Raw genomic sequence first — 21,704 nt, 5'->3', positions numbered from 1 at the left:
ATGCATAACAGTGACCTTTGGGTCTGCTGCTCAGAAAGCCTCAATGCTAGTCTGGTCTTGAGGAAAAGATCAAATTCCATTAGAAGGCTGTTGTACAAAATTCTTGACCCCAAAACTGAGGTCGTCAAACAAGAAAACCTGAACCTGTTGCCAGGCAAAGCATGTGTAATGTGGGGCCATGAATCAGATCCCACAGAAGAAAGGCATTAGGTAAAAATTAAGGAAAGATGAATGAACTGGATTTTTGTTAATAGTTCCTAAATGTTGGCAAATCTATATTAATGAAAGCTGTTAATGGTAGACTCAAACTGCAGTGGCATGCTATTTACATGATGGTGAAAAGGAAGGAGGCTGTGGCATGGGTGAGGTGGAGACAAAGCACATGGCCAGAGTGGATGGAGGATTTGGGCTAGATGAAGAACATTAGCAAGTATTTGGGATTATGGATGGTAGGTAACTTGATAGAAATTATTAGAAGCAGGTGGCATGGGATTGGGGCAGGGTATGGGATACCTGCCCCGATATGGGAGGTAGTTTAGGGGATTAATATCTGCCCTGGCCTAGGTGAACCAGGGCTATTGTAAAATATAACAGGTGTTTGTGTTTTTATTGGTCGATAGTGGATTAGTAAATACCATAGTCGTAAATACAGCCTAATCATAAACATTCATTAGGCCATACTTCTAAATTAACCACAGCACTCTATCATCTATGCATCTGTGCAAATACTTCTTTTAAAAAATTTTTATATTATTTAATTAATTTATTCAGATTACAATTCAGTTGTTATCCCATCACTGTATCCTCCGGTTCCTCCCTCCTGCTTTCACCCTATTCCCCTCCTCTAGGTCTATGATCAAGGGGGACCTCCTCCCTCACTATATGGTCATAGGCTATCAAGTCTCATCTTGGTAGTTTGCTTATTCTTTCTTTAAGTGCCACCAAGGACAATACAAGTAGTAAACATCGAACCCCTACTTTGCTTTAGCCAATGGACAGGACATTCTCCACAGTTATGTGGACAACAGGGATTGACTCTGACATAAACTCTGGTGCCCTATATTTGACCACCTCCCCTTGGTGGGGAGGCCTGGTGGCACTCAAAGAAAGAATATGCAGATACTTCTTGGTCTTCAACTTTGAAAAGCTTACTACGGACCCTGACTGTGCTCTCAGCTTCATATTTGTAAAAATTGGATGTCTTGGTATTTCTTGTTTGTGAGCAAATATTTTTTAAGGAGAGATTTGTTAAAGGGAAATCATTAGACCCAAAGTAGTCTATATTAATGTGGCGACACTGGCAAGTTGCTCCAAGAAGTGTTCTGTGTTACCCTGCCAGCATGGGAGAAAGACATGTACTCTTAACATTCCCAGACCAATATTAAAAGTTAAAAATACTCTCTAGTTCAATTAGCCAGTAGAGACCCTTTCTGTGTGGCCCATTTCTTGATTAAAGATGAGCCAACATCACTAATACATTCCTGGCCAACTGTTCTCTCAGATACAAATTGCTTTTTATTACAGATTCCACTTTTTTTTTTTTTAAATCAATTTTGTAGAACTGACAAGATTCTGTGCTTTGCTGTACATGACATATGCATTTTTGCTTTGTATCTTCATTTCATGGCCTGTCTAGACTATGTAGGTATCACTGCAGCCCTGGTTTGGGCATGGAGGGCACATTTCAGGGAGAAGGCTGCCAAGATGAAAACAGAAGAAGACAAGCAATGGATCCTGTCCTCCCATCTGTCCCCAAGGTCAAGGTGGCGAGGCCCTGTGGTCATGTGTGACCTTGAAGACATGGTCTCACCTCTCGGAGGCTCAATTTCTTCTGTAGAGAGGGGGGTGGGGTAATGGTGGTTATTTCATGGGCAGTTATTCTGCAGAGTCCACTGTCTTTATGCCTTGTACTTAGTGCTCAAGTGGTGAGCACGCAGTGTGAGGTCACCCGCATGTGTGCACACTGCTGATTTGAAAGGACAATCTGAAGAGACTGTGAGTGTGGAATGTGGTGTTAGTTTAGGACGTTATCCATTTCTTGTAACTGACCAGCTGCTCACTGCCTTCAAGAACTGTCGAGAGTTTGGAATCTGGAATGTTCTGGAGGGCATCAGGACTGCTCCTGGTGCCCGATATGCAAATAAGGACACTGGGGCTGTGAAATGGGTGGGGGTGAGTGTCCGAACAAAGTCCTGAGCAGCCACAGCCAGCTGCTGGACAGGCTGGGGAACGTTAGCTCCTCAACATGGCTGGAAAGAAGGAGCTTCTGGTTCTGGAAAACTTCATAGGTGGAAAATTTGTGCCTTGTAACTCATACATAGATTCTTATGATCCATCGACGGGGGAAGTGTATTGCAAAGTACCAAATAGTGGCAAAGAAGAGGTGAGTGTATTCACTTAGGAAACTAAGATATATTTACTGTGTTGACCAAGTGTGGACAACTATGTTATAAAAGTAAAGTGTGTGTGTGTGTGTGTGTGTGTGTGTGTGTGTGTGTGTGTGTGTGAAGGAAATTGTCGAATTCTATATGGTACTTTATCATATGACTGGACAGGCATAAGCCGGGAACAGCCCTCAGCATACTATGCTCAGAGGTAAGTTGTTGCTTGCTAACTTAACTGCTGTGGACACAGTTGGTTTTAAGGTTTGTGATTCTCATACAGACTATAATAGGTGTCTAGTACAAAGTGTGAACTGAAAGAAGTATCACACCACCGAATGCATCCTTTGTTCTACAAGGTGTCCACTAACTCCATGGGTTTATAAAAAAACGAATGAGCTTAAAAATCTTTAGTTGAGAACAAAATAAAAAACCCAAAAAGTTTGTTTAAGACCATTGTTTAATTTTCAGTTTCATTAATGAGGAATTATTAAATTCTTTCATCTTTTCATTATTCTTAACAACTTAAAGACATTAATAGTTTGGTTCCTTTCTCTTTCCTTTTTCTTTCTTCTTTTTTTTTTTTAGTTATGAAAAATTAAGTTCATTTGGAGAATTTTGTAAAATACCTGAATACATTTGATTACTTATGACTTATTGCACTGAGAATTAAAGATTATTTTGTGTGCTAAGTATAGCTGATGTGTGTTTGTGTGGTTATTAAATGCATGCTGCTTATTCTTTTTAAGGCACAAAGACTAAATTATAATGTAATTCCAGTCTTCCTATATAAATATACCTTATATGCAAGGCTTTTTTTTCTTAAATTCAGCTTTTTCCTCATTGTTAAACTTTAAATCTGTCTCATACCTCATGGAAACAACTTTAGACTTCTGTACTAAAGTGTAAAGATGTTGGATTACTTGTTAGTTAAATTGTAACCAGCAATTTTGTTTGTTTCCAATGACCCAAGCTGCGGGAGAACCTCACCTTCCCATCCCGGCTCTTGCCAGTCTCATGGTGTCTCCAGAGTGACGAAGTGCAGGTGGAGTGTGGCATAGCTCCCAGGTCTTCAGGAAGCGGAATAAGACAGGCATCTGTGTAGCTGAGATAGTATAATACATTTGTTTTTATTTTCTCAGCAATTCAGTTTACACAAGCGATGTGTTCCATAAAAGCTGTGTCTTTGGTGACTTTATAAGATACATACCAAATTGTGTGTGTGTGTGTGTGTGTAGAGCAAACTGATACAGTCTGAAAAGTAGAGGGCAGAAAAGCACTCAGCTGCATTCTGTGTGCGTCACAGTTTGGCCACAAGAGGGCACCTGATTTCACATATTTATCCTGGGAGCGGCGCACTAGCCTCTGTCATGGGCTGGACAAGGCAACTTCTTATGCTTAGCAGTGGGACCTGTGGGTTGTGACCCCTTTAGGTTTCACAGGGGTCACACATCATATCACACTTGCATATCGGGTATTTACATTATGACTCATAACAGTAGCACAAGCACAGTTGTGAAGTAACAAGGTAATTTCATGGGTCGCAGCATTAGGAAAGCTGAGAACCACTGGGCTATAGCATGTCCGTTAATGGTCTTGGGACCCACAGAGATCGGGTTCGAATCCTGACACTGGCACTTAGTTGAATTGTGAGATATTTGTGTGCCTCGGCCTGCTTCCAACAGAGTAGCGCACAGTACTGGCGTGTAGAGTTAGAATAAGGGTTCAGAGCTCTGTGCTGCTGCTTAAAGTCTTGCAAATTAGTCAGCGAGTGACTGGTGAGGTTTATCTCTCCAGTGCATGTCTGTCACTCAGCTTTGCAGATCCCTGGGGGCAGCAGCATGGGAGCAGCAGCTTATTCCTTTTAATGCAGAGACATATGCAGTTAGCATGGGTGTGCCACAGGTGGCTACTGGTCACTGAGGACAGGAGAGCTGGTCACCGAGGACAGGAGAGCTGGTCACCTGCAGTTAGAGGCGATGATGACTATCTCTGCTACAAACACTTTTTTTTTTTTTTTTTTTTTGCATGAAAATAAGCGTTCATTTTTCTGGGATAAATGCCCAGGACGGGGTTACTGACACAATGGTGGGGGGTGATAAATGCCCATGATGGTATTACCGATGCAGTGGTGGTGGGAGCTAAGAGGTTAGACAGGGTCATGTGGTGCCAGGGTGCCCACCTTTCTCGTTTCCTCCAGCAGTAGATGAGAGCTATCTTCAGCATCCTTTCCAGCATCTGGCCTTGCCACTGTTTTGTCCCCACCCCCTTTTCGTGGTTCTGGGGGCCCCCGAACTGACAGCAGTGAGAACCCTGGAAAAATGCCGTAAACTGAGCTACACTCACAGCCCAGAATCTCTTAAGCACAGACGTTGACTTCATGCGCGTTTCCTTAGGGTCACTAAGACTGGACAGCTTTTTTTGTTCTTGTTTACATCTTTTGTGAAATATTTTGCTCACGCCCTTTGCCCATGTCCTAACTGAACTGCTAGTGCCTTCACTGGTGAGTGTTTATGTGGGGCAGGTCAGAGTCATTTGTCAGCTCTGTGCCGTGCAGGTACTTTCCCTGGGTTCAGAGGCCACCCTCTGAAACTGCTGCCTGGGCATTCTGCCTATTCACTGTCAGGAGCCAGGTGAGCAGTTGTTCTGAGACCCCTGAGATGCCCCATTCCATCCTGGGCACCACTCACAGGAGCTGGGGGTCACTCTTGGGCATGTCTCGGGGCTACTCAAAGTTCAGGCTAGAGTTTGGTCCAGGCTTTATGCTCAGTGGCGTGCCAGTCGGCCTGCTGCTGCCTCTGAGGCTAAATTCCTAAGAGGATCAGCAGAAAGGAGGAAGAAAAGGCCTTTGGGCTGATCACTGTGAGCCCACGGTGGCAATGGCTCAGAACTCAGATGGTCGGCTTTGCCTGAGGACCGTGGCCGGCAGAGAACAAACCACCCTTCTTTTGTCTTTAATCTTATTTGTTGGTTACATAAACACTCATGTTGCCTGTTTTGTGTGTAGTTTAGTACTAGGACGCATTGAATAACTGAAATCAGGCAGGCTGGCCATCAGGTGTGAAGGAAGCCATGGATTCTGAATGCTGCCAGCCCCTCAGGAGCAACAGAGCTAAAATGACCATCTCTTGTTTGCTCTTCAAAGATTGAAGCTGCCGTGGAGGCTGCCAGAGAGGCCTTCCCTGCCTGGTCATCCCGGAGCCCGCAGGAACGTTCTCTGGTCCTGAACCGGCTGGCTGATACACTGGAGCAGTCCCTGGAGGAGTTAGCTGAGGCTGAATCTAAGGACCAAGGTGAGGGAGTGGGGGCAGGGGATGCGTCCTGCCTTCCAAGTCCTTTCACCAACAGGGATTGGGTTTGAGCACAGGGCTGCCTTATTAAATACATATGAAAGCCGCAGCCCACTACATAGTTAGTGGCTCCTAGCACCCCCCACTCTAGTTTGTCTGTTGCCTTTTACTAAAATGGATTGCACTCGGGGCAAGTTAGTCGTATTATCCCGTCTGAGGTGTCAAGATAGCCTGCACACTTGCATCTCAAGACAACAGTAGAGATGGAGGTAAAAGCATGAAGGATGCAGAAGGCCAAGCCTCGGGGGTGGGGGTGGGGGGTAGAGGCTGACCTGCTCTGCCCCACTGCAGCTAAACGGGGCAAAAGGAGCTGCAAGGATCTACAGCAGAGTATGGCTATGGGGAGGCAGGAGGAACTAGGGACGGCCGTGCAATCTGTCTGCTCTCTTCAGAGGATTTCCAAGTAAAGGCGATTTGAAGAGCAGCTAGTTTTCAGATGCTTTGCCACTATTTTACTCCCACGCTTTCACTCCCTCCCAAAGGGCATAGGAATACAGTGGGTATCTATAAATGTCCCAGTGTCTTTTAGGAAGAGTCATGCAGTATTAAAATATACCTGCCATTAGCCAACCTAAACACATGGGGGGGGGGGATGTTTAAGGATTTGATGTGCCCATTCAACTACTTTAACACTCATCATCTCCGTCCTGCCAATTTCAAAGCTGCTAACACACCAGAACCCGCGTGGGTGACATGGGGGCATCTGGTAAATTCACAGTGAAACCTAGGAGCTGGTCACAGAGCAAAGATCTTGTAGCTTTATTTCAGGCCCTCCCACCTCATTCTCCAGCCTCACACCTAAAAATTTCATCGCTTGATCCAAACAGGGTCAGCCCTGTGCGGTAAAGTACCAGCAATGGGCTGGAAATGAGTATGGTATCAGTAAACAGAGGTCGGCGCTCACGCCACATGAAACGCACAGGCAGCGTTTTATATTGTTCACTTCCTGCAGGGAAAACCCTCACACTGGCAAGGACCATGGACATTCCTCGGGCTGTTCAGAACTTCCGGTTCTTTGCTTCTTCCGTCCTGCACCACGTGACGGAGTGCACTCAGATGGACCACCTGAGTTGTATGCACTACACTGTTCGCACCCCAGTGGGAATTGGTAGGTGGCGGCTGAGGAAAACCTGTGTCAGAAAGCTCAGGAAATTCTAGGCAACTGGTTACTAGGGACAGACCAAAGAAAGGGAAGGGGTTGGTTTTCCTAATTTTGCTGAACATTCGTTGGCTCTAAAAATGAATTCCAGTTCACTCTCATTGTGTCAAATCCTTGGCTTTTCCCCCAGAGACTTTGTCCTGGAAGAGCAGAGCAGGAGGGGAGGTCGGGAGAGAGTTGTTGCTTATAAAGTAAAATAAGAAAACATCAAATCCAGACGGTGCCACTGTTTAGGCTTTGGGATTGCAACTTTTGCACACTTCAGTACTCTGAAAATCTTGGGCAGTAGTTATATTTCCTCTTTACATGACTCAGTAAGAACTTTGAATAAATTAATAAGGCGGATGGCTCAGCTGGGTGGGCTGGCTCATCCCCTGCACCTGGGTGGGGGAGGCAGGAAGAATGACTCAGCAAGTACAAGGTTATCCTTGGCTTCATAGTGAGCTCGAGGTCATTCTGGACCACACAAGACCCTGGCTTGAAAAACAAAAGAATTGTGAAGTCGATTAAGTGATGCCAGCTGTCTGGTATGATTGCTAACTGACAGTTATTTCATTTGCCTCAAGTGTAGGAAATGACTGAGTGTAACCAGTAGATGTCGCTGTTTCCCCTGAGAAGAAACACCATGCTTTACCAGCTACAAGTCTTAGGCTTACAGAAGGAAAGCAAATGAAACATTTCACTGTCTTGATCCCCCAACCCTCCAGAAATCATTTCCCAAGGTGTTGTGGGAAGTTTTAATCTCCTGCTAAGAAACATATGAATATATTTCATTGCAAACACATTCTGTTACTCTCAAAGAACAGATTTTTTCCTGTGGGAAATTTAGTACTATTAAAATAGACTTACTTCCACAGGGCAAAAATATGAAATAAAGTGAATATATTTTTTAAATTCGTAAGGGAGACCCTTTATTTGTGTAGGCTGTGGATAACTGGAAAGTTTAAGAATTTGTCATAGAGATACTTTCTGTCATGCCCAACCTGTGGCTTAGGATAGCTGGAAATGGGATCTAATATACAGAATTATAAATTATTTATAATGTCATGAGATTCTTCAAGCTATCATTTTTTCTTTTCTTTTTCTTTCTTTTCTTTCTTTCTTTTTTTTTGAGACAAGGTTTCTCTATGTAGTCTTGGCTGTCCTTGCTTTGTAGACCAGGCTAGCTTCGAACTTACAATGATCCGCCTGCCTCTGCCTCCTGAGTGTTGGGATTAAAGGCATACGCCACCACGCCCAGTTGGGCCATCTTTTAAGTAAACTGACTGCATGGTTCTTGAGTGTGAACTTGGTAGAGGCAAGACTGTGCCACAAAGTCAGTAGAGTGGACACACCTGCTAGAAGGCAGGTGTAGCATTATCCAGCAAATCGGATTTGATTTTAAGACCTTCTGTGTTGCCAGGGTGGATTTCCAGGTCTGTATGTCAAGGTCCATCAGCTTAACCATTGGCCAGTCCTTAGCGGAACAGTCAGAACCATTTCGTGCCCATTTCACATATAATTTAGCACAGCCTGAGCTTTTCTATCTCAGTGACAGCAGGCTGGAGACGGAGGTGGGGAAGCCAGGCAGGAAACAGCAACCGGGCGGCTTTAATACCGAGGGCCCTGGGAGAAGGCTTTCATTAAAAAAGTAAAAATCAGTCTACAGACTTCAATATGCGTTCCATTGAGAACATGCTGACAAACTGTTGACAGCCTTCAGCCCTGCAGCTTGTATGGCTGTGGCTTCTCATTTCACCTGTGCCTCATCAAGAAGACTTTGCTGTCGTAGGGGGCCCCACTGCTCCTAAGGCGTTTCGGAATAACTTCCCTGAAGTTGGCTTTAGTGAAGTTAGGGTTTTCTGAGCAGCCCAGAGCTCTGCTAGGGTGCCACCCAGCTGGCCGGTGTCTGAGGCGGTGTCACCACAGCCACACTTCTCTTCTCGTCCCTCAGCTGGTTTGATCAGCCCTTGGAATTTGCCGCTCTACCTGCTGACCTGGAAGATAGCTCCAGCCATCGCTGCTGGGAACACCGTGATAGCCAAACCCAGCGAGCTGACTTCTGTGACTGCCTGGATGTTCTGCAAACACCTGGAGAAAGCAGGTAACAGAGTGTGGGGACCAGAAGGAGGCGTGGAGCTACGGCACAGCTGCTAGAAGCCATCTTCGCCCAGAGCGAAACCGATGCCAGTGCTATCTCTTCATTTTGCAAGCCTGGTCCTTTCTTGCCATGCCCTTATCCGCAGCAGCAGGCCTCTCTTCCACTGCCTCTTTCCTCTTTAACCCCATTGAGGAATATCACCACCCCATGGGGGGTGGGGGGATCAGTGCAGGAAACAGTACAGGCTTACAGAGACCTGGTCACACCAAAGACACCCACTGGTTCAAGATAGACTCATCAGCTGTCACTTTAAATGTAGGTCTGAGCTACTAGTCACTCTTAGAAGTGGAGTGTTCCTATGGTTTGTGTAGCTCAACTGTACCACATAGATTCAACCATTTTCAAGCGATTTATATACCCCGCCCCAGTTCCTTCGTGTTCGGAACAGCACAGAAGTGGGTGGAACATGGCCTCTTAGAAATATCCACCCATCTTCGGCTCGTTCTCTTTGAGCTAATGTTTTAACGTTCACATTTTGGCTTCGTTTGGGATGTAAGTGCATTGAGAAACCTGACGTTGCCCTGGTATTTAAATCCCAGCAAGTAACCTTTCTGTCAGGACCCTCATGGTTGGGGAGTGGGGAATGACTCGCCACCCTTCTGTGTGTGCAAACATGTGATGTGATTAATGCCTTGCGGCGGGGAGGAGGCACTTCTGGGCTCTCCAGCCTCCACAGAGTGAGCAGCAGGCGCATGTCTCCTTTCTCTCCCCCACTTCTGGATGCCTCAGAAGTGAAAGAAGGCACATTTGCTTGCTTCCGGGGAAGTTTTTCTAGGTTTTCTTTGGGTTTTGCTTGTTTGTTTGTTTTGGTTTTGGTTTTTCGATACAGGGTTCCTCTGTGTAGTCTTAGCTATCCCAGACTCACTTTGTAGACCAGGCTGGCCTCGAACTCACAGCAATCCACCTGCCTCTGCCTCCTAAGTGCTGGGATTAAAGGTGTGTGCCACTGTGCCCAGCCGTTTTTCCTAGTTCTTTAGGATTTTGGTGATTGATCAAGTCTGGGCTTGTTTAGAGAATGGTGCTGCTCCTTATAGGCCTAGGGATGAGGCCTCCTATACAGATGCCCTAGGCCCCAAGAGGACGGAGAGGCTATGCCCACCTCTCTCATTTCCCAGAACATTCCCTTCCTTCCTTATAAACAGACTACACTCTAATTCCAGTTTTTTCAAACCTGAGTCTTTGCTGTACACGTCGGCCTTTTCCTGTGAACTTGGTGACTGCAGCTTCCTAGAGAGGAACCGTGCTAATTAGCTTCCTGCTGACATAGCAAACACCTGAGATGGATCAGCCTGAAAGGAGGAGAGCTTTTTATCTCTCACTTTGGGAAGTTTCAACTCATGGTCACCTGACCCCGTCACATCTAGATGTGTGGTGAAGGTAGTACGTCACAGTGGGAACATGTCTGGGAGGAAGATGCTCACCTCAACAGGAAGGATGGAAGAGGAAGAAGTGCCAGCCAGGGTCACCCAATTCTCTTCTGGGTCACCCTTTCAGTGACTTGACTTCTTCCTTCTAAATCCTTGCTCTTAAGTATTCTGTCACACAGCAGCACAGGCACCTGAGGACCAAAGCTTCATCGGTGGGCCTTTGAGGGAGCTCTCAAATCCAGACAGACCAGGAACATTCTCTCTGCTTGGATCATAGGGGCAGGGGCGTGTTTAATACCTGTGTTCCTGCTGCTTGAACAGATCTTGGTTTGCAATGAACTCTCTCTCTCCCTCTCTCCCTCTGTCTGTCTTTCTCTCCTCTCTCTCTCTCTCTCTCTCTCTCTCTCTCTCTCTCTCTCTCTCTCACACACACACACACACACACACAGACACACACACACACTCACACTCCTGTCACAAGGCCTTTCCATTTCCTGTGATTGCCTTAGAGTCGCTCTCGTTTCTTGGCAGCTAATGGGCCGTTACACCAAGGCAGCCCTCTTTTCTCTTCGCTGGGCCAGTACTGCCCACTCTTCTCCCCTAGTTGGATGCTGTACTGTTGCTCAGGCTGCGCTCTCCTTCAGCCGCTGGTTTCATGTTGGGACTAGAATGATGTGTGAATCATGCATACGACATTGCACTTGACTGTACCACAAGAGAATCTTTAAGAGCATCCGGGGGAAGAGAGAGAGAGTCAGATGACAGTACATCTGGTGTGTGTTAACTCTTGTAGTCTTGAGCACTGATACAAAGACTGCAGAATAAAGTCACGAGGAAGCACGCAGCAAGTACCTCTCTGGGAATTCCAAAGTATTCCCTGTTTTCTTGAGGCACTAAATCTTATTTCTGGAGAGTCCACTGATGGGGCCCACAGCCCTTCCCATCAGTTTTTAATCTGCTCCATTAAACTGAGGTAGTTTTGCCTCTTCATCAGCGAGGGCTTCATTCTTCTGTGTTCACGTGATCCTGCCTTATCTCCTAGCCAGTTACCACAGTTTTATTCCACAATTTCTGTTTGTCAACTATACCATCCTTTATCACTTGTGACCAGAGTCTCTTACAAGCTTAGAAAGCAGATACCTGGGCAAACATTTTGTTTCTGTCTTGCTCAAGTGGCAGATGATGCTGAGAAATCACCATGAGCTGCTGCCTCTCACCACACTGACATCAGACCTCAAGCAGGCAGTCAGAACCATAGTGTGTGTGGAAATCAGTCAGCCTATGGCATGAGCTCATTGTCCCGTGGTGAGGCACACTCGGTGTCCCTGTGTTTTCTCTCAGCTTCTGTTAAAACACCACAGTAAACATTAGACATGACTCAGTTCATTTCTGCCATTCAGGATTTGCTGATATTACAGACTTCCTCTTATACCCGTACTCTCCCATCTGCCCAACGATAACAGCCGTGGTGGGAAACTCGCCCTTGCTGTTGTGCTATCAGTGGCTGCCATTCTAGACTCCTCTTTGCTCTGGGGCCCAAGGTCTTCGGTACATGGCACTCCTCTCTCTATGACTATGAACCAAGATCAACCTAAACTAGAGGCGGAGTGCTCAGACATGAGACTCTGACAGACAGACACATCACAATGTTGACTTCCCACCTGCCTCCTTCAAGGATCCACTGCCAGGAGGGGTGGATCTTTACCGTCCCCTCAGAGTGACCAGGCTTATGCTGTGGCTCTGTGGAAGGGATCTCTGGATCATTAGTGTGAAAGTATTACGTATACTTTAAGATCACATTCTTGAAGATTTGATGAATTGAAGAGAGATGCCTTATCTGGGGCAAAGGGAGGAGGAGACAGGAGCTGCCAGACTATTCCAAAACCTTCTCACGCAGGATTTCTACCTGCTACAGCTGAGGAAACAGAGGGGCTGAGTCCAGCCACATCACACAAGGCCTAAGAATGCCTAAGATACAAACACAACACAAACATGTAAAGCTTCCACAGCTGGCATCCGCGCTTCTGTTTGGATGATGAACGCTGAGCCCTGGTCACTTCACTCTCACCCGCCAACATTTGTCAACCTGCTCTGATCAGATGTACTGATGGCTGACTTACCATTTACTCTACTTTGCCAAATTTCTCACCAGAGAATCGAGCTAATAGTAGACAGTAAGCACCTTAAAGGGCTGTGAGTAAAAAACCAGTCTGTAACCTCCCCTCATAAGTGAGGGATGTGTTTCCAGATTGTGAGTGGAGGCCTGAAACGGTGATGGCCTCGGTCTCTCTATACACCTTTTAATATGCATACACACTTGTGACAATCTTTAATTTATAATTAGGCACAATGAGAAATTAATAATAAAGTAGAAAAGTCTGCAGTGTATTACAGTATGCTGTGATAAAACATGATGTGAGGGTGGGTCTTTTTTTTCCAAATGTAAAGACAAACATTTCAGGCCATAGAACAGGACATACTACAGATAACATATAACATACACTACAGATAACATATAACATGTACTACAGATAACATGTACTATAGATAACAGATAACATATACTACAGATAACTTACATGTAACATATACTACAAGTAACAACAGATAACATAATATAACATATACTACAGATAATATATATATATATCAATCAGGATAATTATAGGTCACTAGTGACAATAGCTGACACTCGTGAAGCAGCCACTAAGTGTCAGCATTCACAGGTGGCACAGGGGATACAATGGAGAACAGGACTCAGATGGTTTTTCTGCCCTTAGCCAGCAACTTGGTGGGCAGACATGAGGAAGTAAATTCATGGGGTGTGGGGAGTATCTTAGTCTCTTCAGTGCTTGTCGCACAGCGTGAGGATCTGAGTTCAATCTGTAGAACCCAGGTTAAAAAAGAAGAAGAAGAAGAAGAAGAAGAAGAAGAAGAAGAAGAAGAAGAAGAAGAAGAAGAAGAAGAAGAAGAAGCCAGGTGTGCTGGCACACACTAGAATCCTGGTGCTGGGACGGGGGTAGGGGTGGGGTGGGGGGAGGAGCCGATCTCAGATGCTCACCCTGTAACCAGTCTAGCCCACTGTGGGAGCTACAGGGTGATGAGAGTCTCTGTTTCTAAAAGGGTGCCCTCTGAGGAATGACACTGAGGTTGACTTCTGGCCTTACACACTTGTGCATCCACACACCCACCCACCTCCACACACACCCTAAAGAATTTAATCCTGAAAATAGGTAGGTGTATACATGAGAATTTAGGTCTAAGGGGTCTTGCAGTGGAAAAGATGGAGGCACTGATTTTTGTTATGTTCTTGGCATTTGTTATATAACTTTGGGTTGCACTGGTGCTGTACCCAACCAAGGGCACAGGATCTTGAGTCAAAAAAATTACCTCCTCTGGGAAGCCTGCTCCTGTGTCTCTCAGCCAGAATAGTTAATCTTGTCACATTTCTGCAGATTCCCACACCCATTCACTTAACACCGTCACACTGCTTTACAACTGCTAGGTATCAAGTTTGGAACAAGGCCCTGCTCCACCACCACCTGCTTGGTGGTACCCAAACCGTAGTAAGTGTTACAGTTTGAGTTGCTCAGAACGTCCTGCATCTTTCCAGAGGAACCCCAGCAGGTGGAGTCTATAAGCAGAGGAGACTTTGCAGCATTGTCTTCGTTATTAAACCTGAGCTCCTCATAAAATCTCCAGGTACTGTCACACCAGCTCTGGGACTCCCAAAGGAGAGTCTCCACGTCACTTCAGGTATCCTCGATAAACCTAAGGTAATCAACTACTGGTTTTACATCCCATCCAGGTGTTCCACCAGGTGTGATCAATATTGTGTTTGGAACAGGGCCCAGGGTTGGGGAGGCCCTTGTGTCCCACCCAGAGGTGCCCTTGATCTCCTTCACTGGGAGCCAGCCCACGGCTGAACGGATTACCCAGCTAAGTGCCCCCCACTGCAAGAAGCTCTCCCTGGAGCTGGGAGGCAAGAATCCTGCTATCATCTTTGAGGATGCCAACCTGGAGGAGTGTATCCCGGCAACCGTTCGGTCCAGCTTTGCTAACCAGGTATGAGCCTCGCTTACCCAGGCCATGACAGGTGGGTTCTGTCGTATCACAGTGCAAAATCCGGGGTGGGGTGGGGTGGGGCGGGGTGGGGTGGGGTGGGAGTGGCAATGGCTCAGCTATTTTTTTTTTAAGTAGGATCAATTATAGTGTTGCTCTAACATCCTGCGGTGGCTTGGAACAGTCACAGCTTCTTCTTTTGTCACGTGCCTCTCCTTAAGTCACACAACTTTTCTCAGGTGCCAGCTATGGTTGGAATGATTGATTTTGCTACTCTAAGCATCTCCATCTGTTTATTCACACAGATGCCTGTCCTTTCTTTGCAGCTACAGGTCCTATTACCAGTAGATTTTCTTTTCTTCCAAAAACCATCCATCCCTGATGCCTTCTCAAGCTTAATTCCCATTTCCTGTAACATTCCAAAGTGAGTTTCTGAGTTTGGGGTGACAGACAACTACAGGACATATTTGCAAGTTCTATTAGTAATAATAATAATATTACTATTATTATTGTTGTTGTTATTATTACATCACAGATGTTTCTGTGGGCTTTGCTGCCTTTTTTTAGGTTCTTTAAAGTCATGGCCTCCCAGAGACATAAGAACACTGGACCAGATTAACTGGCCAGCAGCTTCCCACTGATAGGAACAATGCCACCTTCCAAAGGGATTTTGTGAATGTCTAGTGTGAAATGCAACTTCCAATTAATATTTTCATGATAATTGTAAATGATGTTTTTTTTTTCTTTTGTCATGTTTCCCAAAGAAGATAGCTAGAAATATTGTGTCTGGGTGCTCATCAGGTAGTTCAGGGTTACAGCACGACTTGCAGTCACTAGCAGGAGCAGATATACCCAGTGAACAACTTAACTATTGAGGGCTTGAAGACAAAGAGAGGGGCACACTCTGAGAGCTGAGATGAAGGGAACTGGGCTGCCACGTGATAAGCAAGGAGATAGACTGTGGGCTGCTCCTCTGCCAGGGTTCTTCTAGGATTTGGGATGGTCCGCCACCCTGTCTTGGGGCGGGCTGGGGTTGGGGAGGCATATTTTTAAGGTATCAATGAGAGAAAGGCTGTGCCCAAGCCACGACCACAGGTTGATTTTAAGCAAACGACCACAGCTTGCTTTATTTGCTCAGCTGATTGATGAGTTCTACACAGAACATATTTCTCCCTTGATTGAAGATAATTGGGTTCAGGGAAAGGATGGGTAAACTCTCGGGGTGACCCTGGGATGGCCATGGGGGGACCCTGGGTGTATATATGTTAGTTCAAAGCTCCTTTTCCTAACTTCGGACTGAGAATACTGACACACTGCAGAGCTCTTATGGAGAAAATGTCCAAACCAGCACCCGGCACAGCACAGAGAGTCAGAGAGTGACTTTTCCTTCTGAGCCATCCTTTCCGGGATCTCAGTGTGACCTGTATTTTCCTAATACCAAGTGCTGAGACTCTTGTTAGAACTTTGGGGTCTCTCCACCAGGCCCCTTCTTTTGAGTAGGGAACTTATGCAAACTGAATCCGACAGGTGTTCGCCCACCTTCCAAGTCACATAGGCAGATGGTTCCGATAGCTGTCCTGTCGGGGAACGCATCATTCCAGAACATTAACTGCCTAATTTGGACAATAAATCTTTGTATAAATACCAAGATAATTAGAAGCATTCTGTTCCCTAGGATTGTTGTGAACACCGAATATAAATGTGATGTGAAATGTCATTAATATTTATGCATTTGTATACTTTCATGCATTTTTGCTCTAAAATGTTTAGATGTGGTTTGTAAAGGTTTAATGATGTATTTAAATGGCAGTTAGGGTTATTTTTCTCTCCAAAACCTACCAGGACCTTCCTGCTGAGCACCCAGCATGTCTACTTAGATCTCTCGTGGGCATCGGAACCTAATGTGCCCACAACAGAATTCTCTTCCCACACTCTGAAAAATGACTCTTCCCTTTTTTCCCATTTGCCTTTCCACGGAAGAACATGCCACCCAAAGTGGCCCGGGCCCAGAGCTTGGATCAGCCCTGTATTTGCTCTCTCATCTCCTTGTACCTATGTCTGATCTATAAACACTTCTTGTTGGTTCTATGTTTAATAAGTATTCTAAGGCATCACTTTTTAGTGTACCCATGTAAATCTCCTACATTTTGGGGGTTCCATGCTTCCTTAAGAATTTTGAATTCTTTCCACTTTCATTAATACCTCCCTGATATGAGCTACCTACATTTATTTGAGCTTTTGGAATATTTTTCTTCACTCCTCACCCTAATTTTCTATTATTTTTTGTTTTCTACACAATTTCAAGAATGGTCATCTAAAACTGTAAATCTCTGGGTGGAGGGAGGTAGCTCAGTTGGCAAAGCACTCGCCATGTTAAGTATGAGAACCCAAGCTCAACTCCAGAACCCATGTAAGAAAGCCACACGGCATAGCTCCAGGACTGAGGAGATGAAGACAGGCGCAGTGGTCAGCAGGCTGGCCTACTCTGAGAGCTCTAGGCACCCCGAGAAGACCCTTTCCCAAAAAGCCAAAAACCAAAACATGCAATGGCCTCCCAGTAATGACAGAGAGTTTGCTCTCTGGCTTCCACATGTACACACACACCACACACACAAGCACACACACAGCTGCACACACATATTCCCACCACATATAACCAAGCACACACCTACACACATGCATATATATATATGATCACATGTGTATTCACATGTCACACACATACACACCATACACACACACACACATAGAATGTAAATCTGATCACATCACTCTGTGGCTTAAAACCTCTTGCTTCCTTCCCATGATGCTGAGAGTAAAATAGAAACCTTCTGGGCCTTCGTGGGTGTTGGCCTGCTCCCCTCTTAGCCTCATTATCGTCCCTGCACTGCACATCACCGCCTGCACCCACACCACAGCCCCTCCGTGCCTTCTCCGCTCTTACCACTGAACCTCTCCCGTCTTGGTCTTTTCTTACCCAGCTCCTTCATATCAACCAGGAGTCCCTTCAAATATCTGCTCTGTAAGTGATACCCATGAATTCCTTCACTAAATCCCTAATTTTATCGTTTGTCTAACGCTCTTCTATTGTTTTTTTTTTGTTTTTTTGTTTTTTTGTGTGTGTGTAACTCTCCCAAGTCTATCATGTGGCAAATGTTTGTGTTTGTGTCTCTCGTCCTGTGAGATTATGTGTTCTGTACGGGAGGGACTAGTCCTGTTGACAGCTGACCCCACTGCCAGGTACATGGCAGATGATCAGAAACACGGGGCGTCTGCCTGTGAAGAAGAGTGTCCCCGGCTTCACAGTTGTCTTTGCTCTCGGCAGGGGGAGATCTGCCTCTGTACCAGCAGGATCTTTGTCCAGAGGAGCATCTACAGGGACTTTCTAAGGAGGTTTGTGGAGGCTTCCAGAAAGTGGAAAGTTGGCGCTCCCTCTGACCCATCAGCCAGCATGGGTGCCTTGATAAGTAAGGCACATTTGGAGAAAGTAAGTATAAATCTCTGCCACATGTCTTCCAGAATGTTCTGAATTCAATAGAGGCTGGGTGGTGGTGGCGCACCCCTGCAATCCCAGCACTCAGGAGGCAGAGGCAGGTGGATCTCTGTAAGTTCAAGGCCAACCTGCTCTACATAGTAAGTTCCAGGACAGCAAGAGCTACATAGTGAGATCCTGTCTCAAAAAACCACATGAGAGAGAGAGAGAGAGAGAGAGAGAGAGAGAGAAAGAGAGAGAGAGAGAGAGAGAGGAGAGCACACACGTAGGGGCTGGAGAGATGGGTCAGTGGGATTAGTTTAAAATTTTATTCTAGTACCCCTATTAGAAGCTCCAAATGCTTGTAACTCCAGCTCCAAGGAATCTAGCATCCCCTTCTGACACACACACACACACACACACACACACACACACACACACACAAGAATAAATCAAATCTTAAAGAGAAGCTCAGTATAAGCAGAGCACACACCAGGCTTTGAAATGCTATTACTTTTGTATTACTCTTACAACCATGGGAAAGTGTGTCCCACAGAGCAAGAGCAGAAGGGAACCCTTCGCACACCTGCTTGATCCTATCCTCCTCATCCTTGGAGCAAATGGTTCCCTCTGAAAGAGCTTTCCAGCACGTCCTATATAAAACAACGCACCCTAGCTTTTCAGTGCTTTATTTTTCTCCTGTTTGTTTTTTTAAGGCTTGTTTTATATGTGCATGTGTTTTGCCTATATGGGGGGTCTCCATACCACAGGCATGTGTGTTGCATAAGAAGGGTCAGGAGAGGGCCTTTGAACACTAGAAATGGTTGTGAGCTGTCACGTATGTGCTGGGAACTGAACCCAGGTCCTTGTCAAGATCTTCAAGTGCTCTTAGCCAGTGAACCATCTCTCCATGATTCTCGATGACTCTTAACACCACCCGGCACATCATGTGCACATCTTCCCTTGTTGGCCATCTTCCCTTGAGCTTACCCACTGTTGTGTCCTGGGACTGGAAATCACCACAAACTCAGCACTTGTAAGAATCACTGGAAGAGTCGTTGTGACACTAGACTATATGGCACAAACTCAAGGTAGCTATTTTCCTTGGAGTTTTCTTTTTGGTGCTTGGCCTTGAGTACCTGGAGTTGGGTCTAAATGCATGGGCTCTGGACGTCTCTCTTGCTGGGTGAATCAGCACAGACTCCAAACGGAAACAAACTCAATTGCCCGGCGGCTGTCATTATCCCCTCTTTGCTCTGTTAGCTTATGGCATCAGTTTACTTTGCATTACATTGGTTTTCAGAGCACAATCAGTAGTAAGACTGAAAGTTAGAGATCTGTTTCTTTTCTTTTCTTTTTTTCTAGAAGCTCAGACCCAGAAGGCATTTAACACTTACTAAGCATTTAACACTTACATGTCATTCGTTTTCCACTTTCTTTAAGATATTTTTGTTGAAGTCTTTGAGGAATCCATACATTATATTCTTTGATCATATATTTACCCTTTCTCCCAATCCCTCCAAGGTCCATCCCCATCCCAAACCCACCCAAACTTGTGTCTTTAGTTATTGCTATAACAGTCCCAGTGTGTTGCATTTGCATTCTTGGGCATGTGGCCGTCCACTACCAGGGGCCACATCCTTCAGAAAGAAAGCTGACTCTGTCTCCCACTTCTGGCAGCTGTCACTCACCTGTAGCTCCTCAGCTAGGATGGGGCTTTGTGCCCACTTCTCTTTTCCGTGCCAAGTTCTGTCTGTTTTGAGCTTGTGCAGGTCTTGTGCATGACGTCACAGTCTGTGAGTTCATATGTGCCACTGTCTTGTGTCCAGAAAGGTTTCTGTGTGTCCATCCACTGGAGTCTTTCTGTGCCCCTCCCCTGCAAAGATCCCCTAAGCAGATGGTGTCGTATAAGCACCCCATTAATGGCTGAATACTCTTCAGTTTCTGGTTCTATGTTCCTTGACCATTTGTGGATCTATGTGTTAAGTTACCATCTTCTGGCAAGGGGGAGCTTTTCTGGTGAGGATTGAGAGATGGACTAATCTATAGTGTAACAGTAAATCATTAAGACTCAAGTGTGTGATGTCTTCAGCAGTAGGATCACGTTCTAGAAGGCACCAAGAACAAAGACATTAGTTTGTAATATTTGAGAGCTTATGAGAATTCACTGGCCCTGATTTGCACCTAACTATGGGATGGGCTTGGGTGTGATTTAAGCTTTGTTGTTTAGTGGCTGCATGAACCTATACACATTCGAAGGCAAGTAAATTGGGGACAATAGTTGACAGAGTGTTGAAAGAATTAGGTGACGATACATAAAATCACATATTAGCACCTGGAACTTAGGTATGAAATACGCCCCACCCCCACCCCCGCCACCCCTGTCGCCTTTTGCATGAGGGCTAAATATACAGACATGGTGGGAACTACTTGGCTGTCAGGATTCACAGCTGAGTGATAAGATAGCCCCAGGTCCCTTAGCACTGACCTTTTCACTGATGCTTTTCAGTCATCAGAAAACACCGATTTTTCTGCTGACGTGTGTAAAATACCAAACTTATGGTAAGAGGTTTCTAATTATGTTTTTTTTTTTAATCTCCCCAGGTCAGAAGTTATGTAATGAAAGCTCGCGCTGAGGGGGCCCAGGTTCTGTGTGGTGAGGGTGTGGACCAGCTGAGTCTTCCACTCAGGAACCAGGCAGGCTACTTCATGCTTCCCACGGTGATAACAGACATTAAGGATGAGTCCCGCTGCATGACGGAAGAGATATTTGGCCCAGTGACATGCGTTGTCCCCTTTGATAGCGAAGAGGAAGTCATTAAAAGAGCTAACGGTGTTAAGTATGGGCTGGCAGCTACAGTGTGGTCGAACAATGTGGGGCGCATCCACAGGGTAGCTAAAAGGCTTCAGTCAGGGTTGGTCTGGACCAACTGCTGGCTCATCAGGGAGTTGAACCTGCCGTTCGGAGGGATGAAGAGCTCTGGGATAGGAAGAGAAGGAGCCAAGGACTCATTTGACTTCTTCACGGAAATTAAAACCATCACCGTTAAACACTGACTCTCCCTGTGGAGAAGTTACGGAGGTGGGTGCCTGACGGCGGAGAATCACTGGTGTAGCGCAGTAAACAGAACCCTCAAGTGTGTTTGTGTTCAGTCAGTTGTGTCTTGACTTGCCAGGAAACCTGCACTAGTTGGTATTTTTACCAGCTTGTGAATTCTTGAAAATCTGCCAATAGCAGATATTTTCATTTGCAAATATACCAAAAACAGAACAAAGACCTACAAAGCTGGAGAGAAGACCAGGGAACTGGCTGCGTGGTTAAAGTGCTTGTGAACAAGTGTGAGGGCCAGAGTTCAGATCCCCAGCACCACTGTAAAATTCTGGCATGGTGGCTCATAGCACACACATACACATACACACCACATATACACACATACAGCACACACATATACACACACAGACACACATATACACACAGATACACAGATATGCACAAACGCCACACACACAGACATGCACGCAGACACACACACACACACACACACACACACACACACCACCACCACCACCACCACCACTACCACCACCACCACCACCAACAGCAACAACAAAAACAAACCTGGAAAGAAACAGTGCTCCAGTCTTGGCAAAGCTGTGGAGATAGATTCCCCATCCCTCTAGCTGACATCAAAAGGATTGATAATTGGCTGATCACATTAGTATCAGGAAGTGATGGGCTGAAGGGCTTGTAAGTGTCACATGGTGGGTCTTAC

General features: G+C 45.7%; 1 protein-coding gene across 2 annotated transcripts; it reads left to right on the top strand.

Moving 5' to 3' along the window:
• The first annotated feature begins 2,142 nt into the window (after nt 1-2,142).
• Aldh8a1 (aldehyde dehydrogenase 8 family member A1) lies at nt 2,143-21,003 on the top strand. Of its 2 annotated transcripts, XM_051164303.1 has the most exons (7): nt 2,147-2,383; nt 5,527-5,674; nt 6,684-6,839; nt 8,824-8,973; nt 14,206-14,462; nt 17,785-17,946; nt 20,536-21,003. In XM_051164303.1, the coding sequence occupies exons 1-7, from the start codon at nt 2,246-2,248 to the stop codon at nt 20,986-20,988; spliced, it is 1,464 nt and encodes a 487-aa protein (XP_051020260.1). In that variant the 5' UTR covers nt 2,147-2,245; the 3' UTR covers nt 20,989-21,003. The 2 variants fall into 2 exon arrangements, with proteins under 2 accessions (XP_051020259.1, XP_051020260.1); XM_051164302.1 differs by lacking the exon at nt 6,684-6,839 and having other exon boundaries at nt 2,143-2,383.
• The last annotated feature ends 701 nt before the right edge of the window (nt 21,004-21,704 follow it).

The sequence above is a fragment of the Acomys russatus genome, chromosome 21 (assembly GCF_903995435.1).
Source record: "Acomys russatus chromosome 21, mAcoRus1.1, whole genome shotgun sequence".
Lineage (NCBI taxonomy): Eukaryota > Metazoa > Chordata > Mammalia > Rodentia > Muridae > Acomys > Acomys russatus.
Note: the sequence above shows the minus strand (reverse complement) of the source record. Positions and strands in the feature narration are given on the sequence as shown.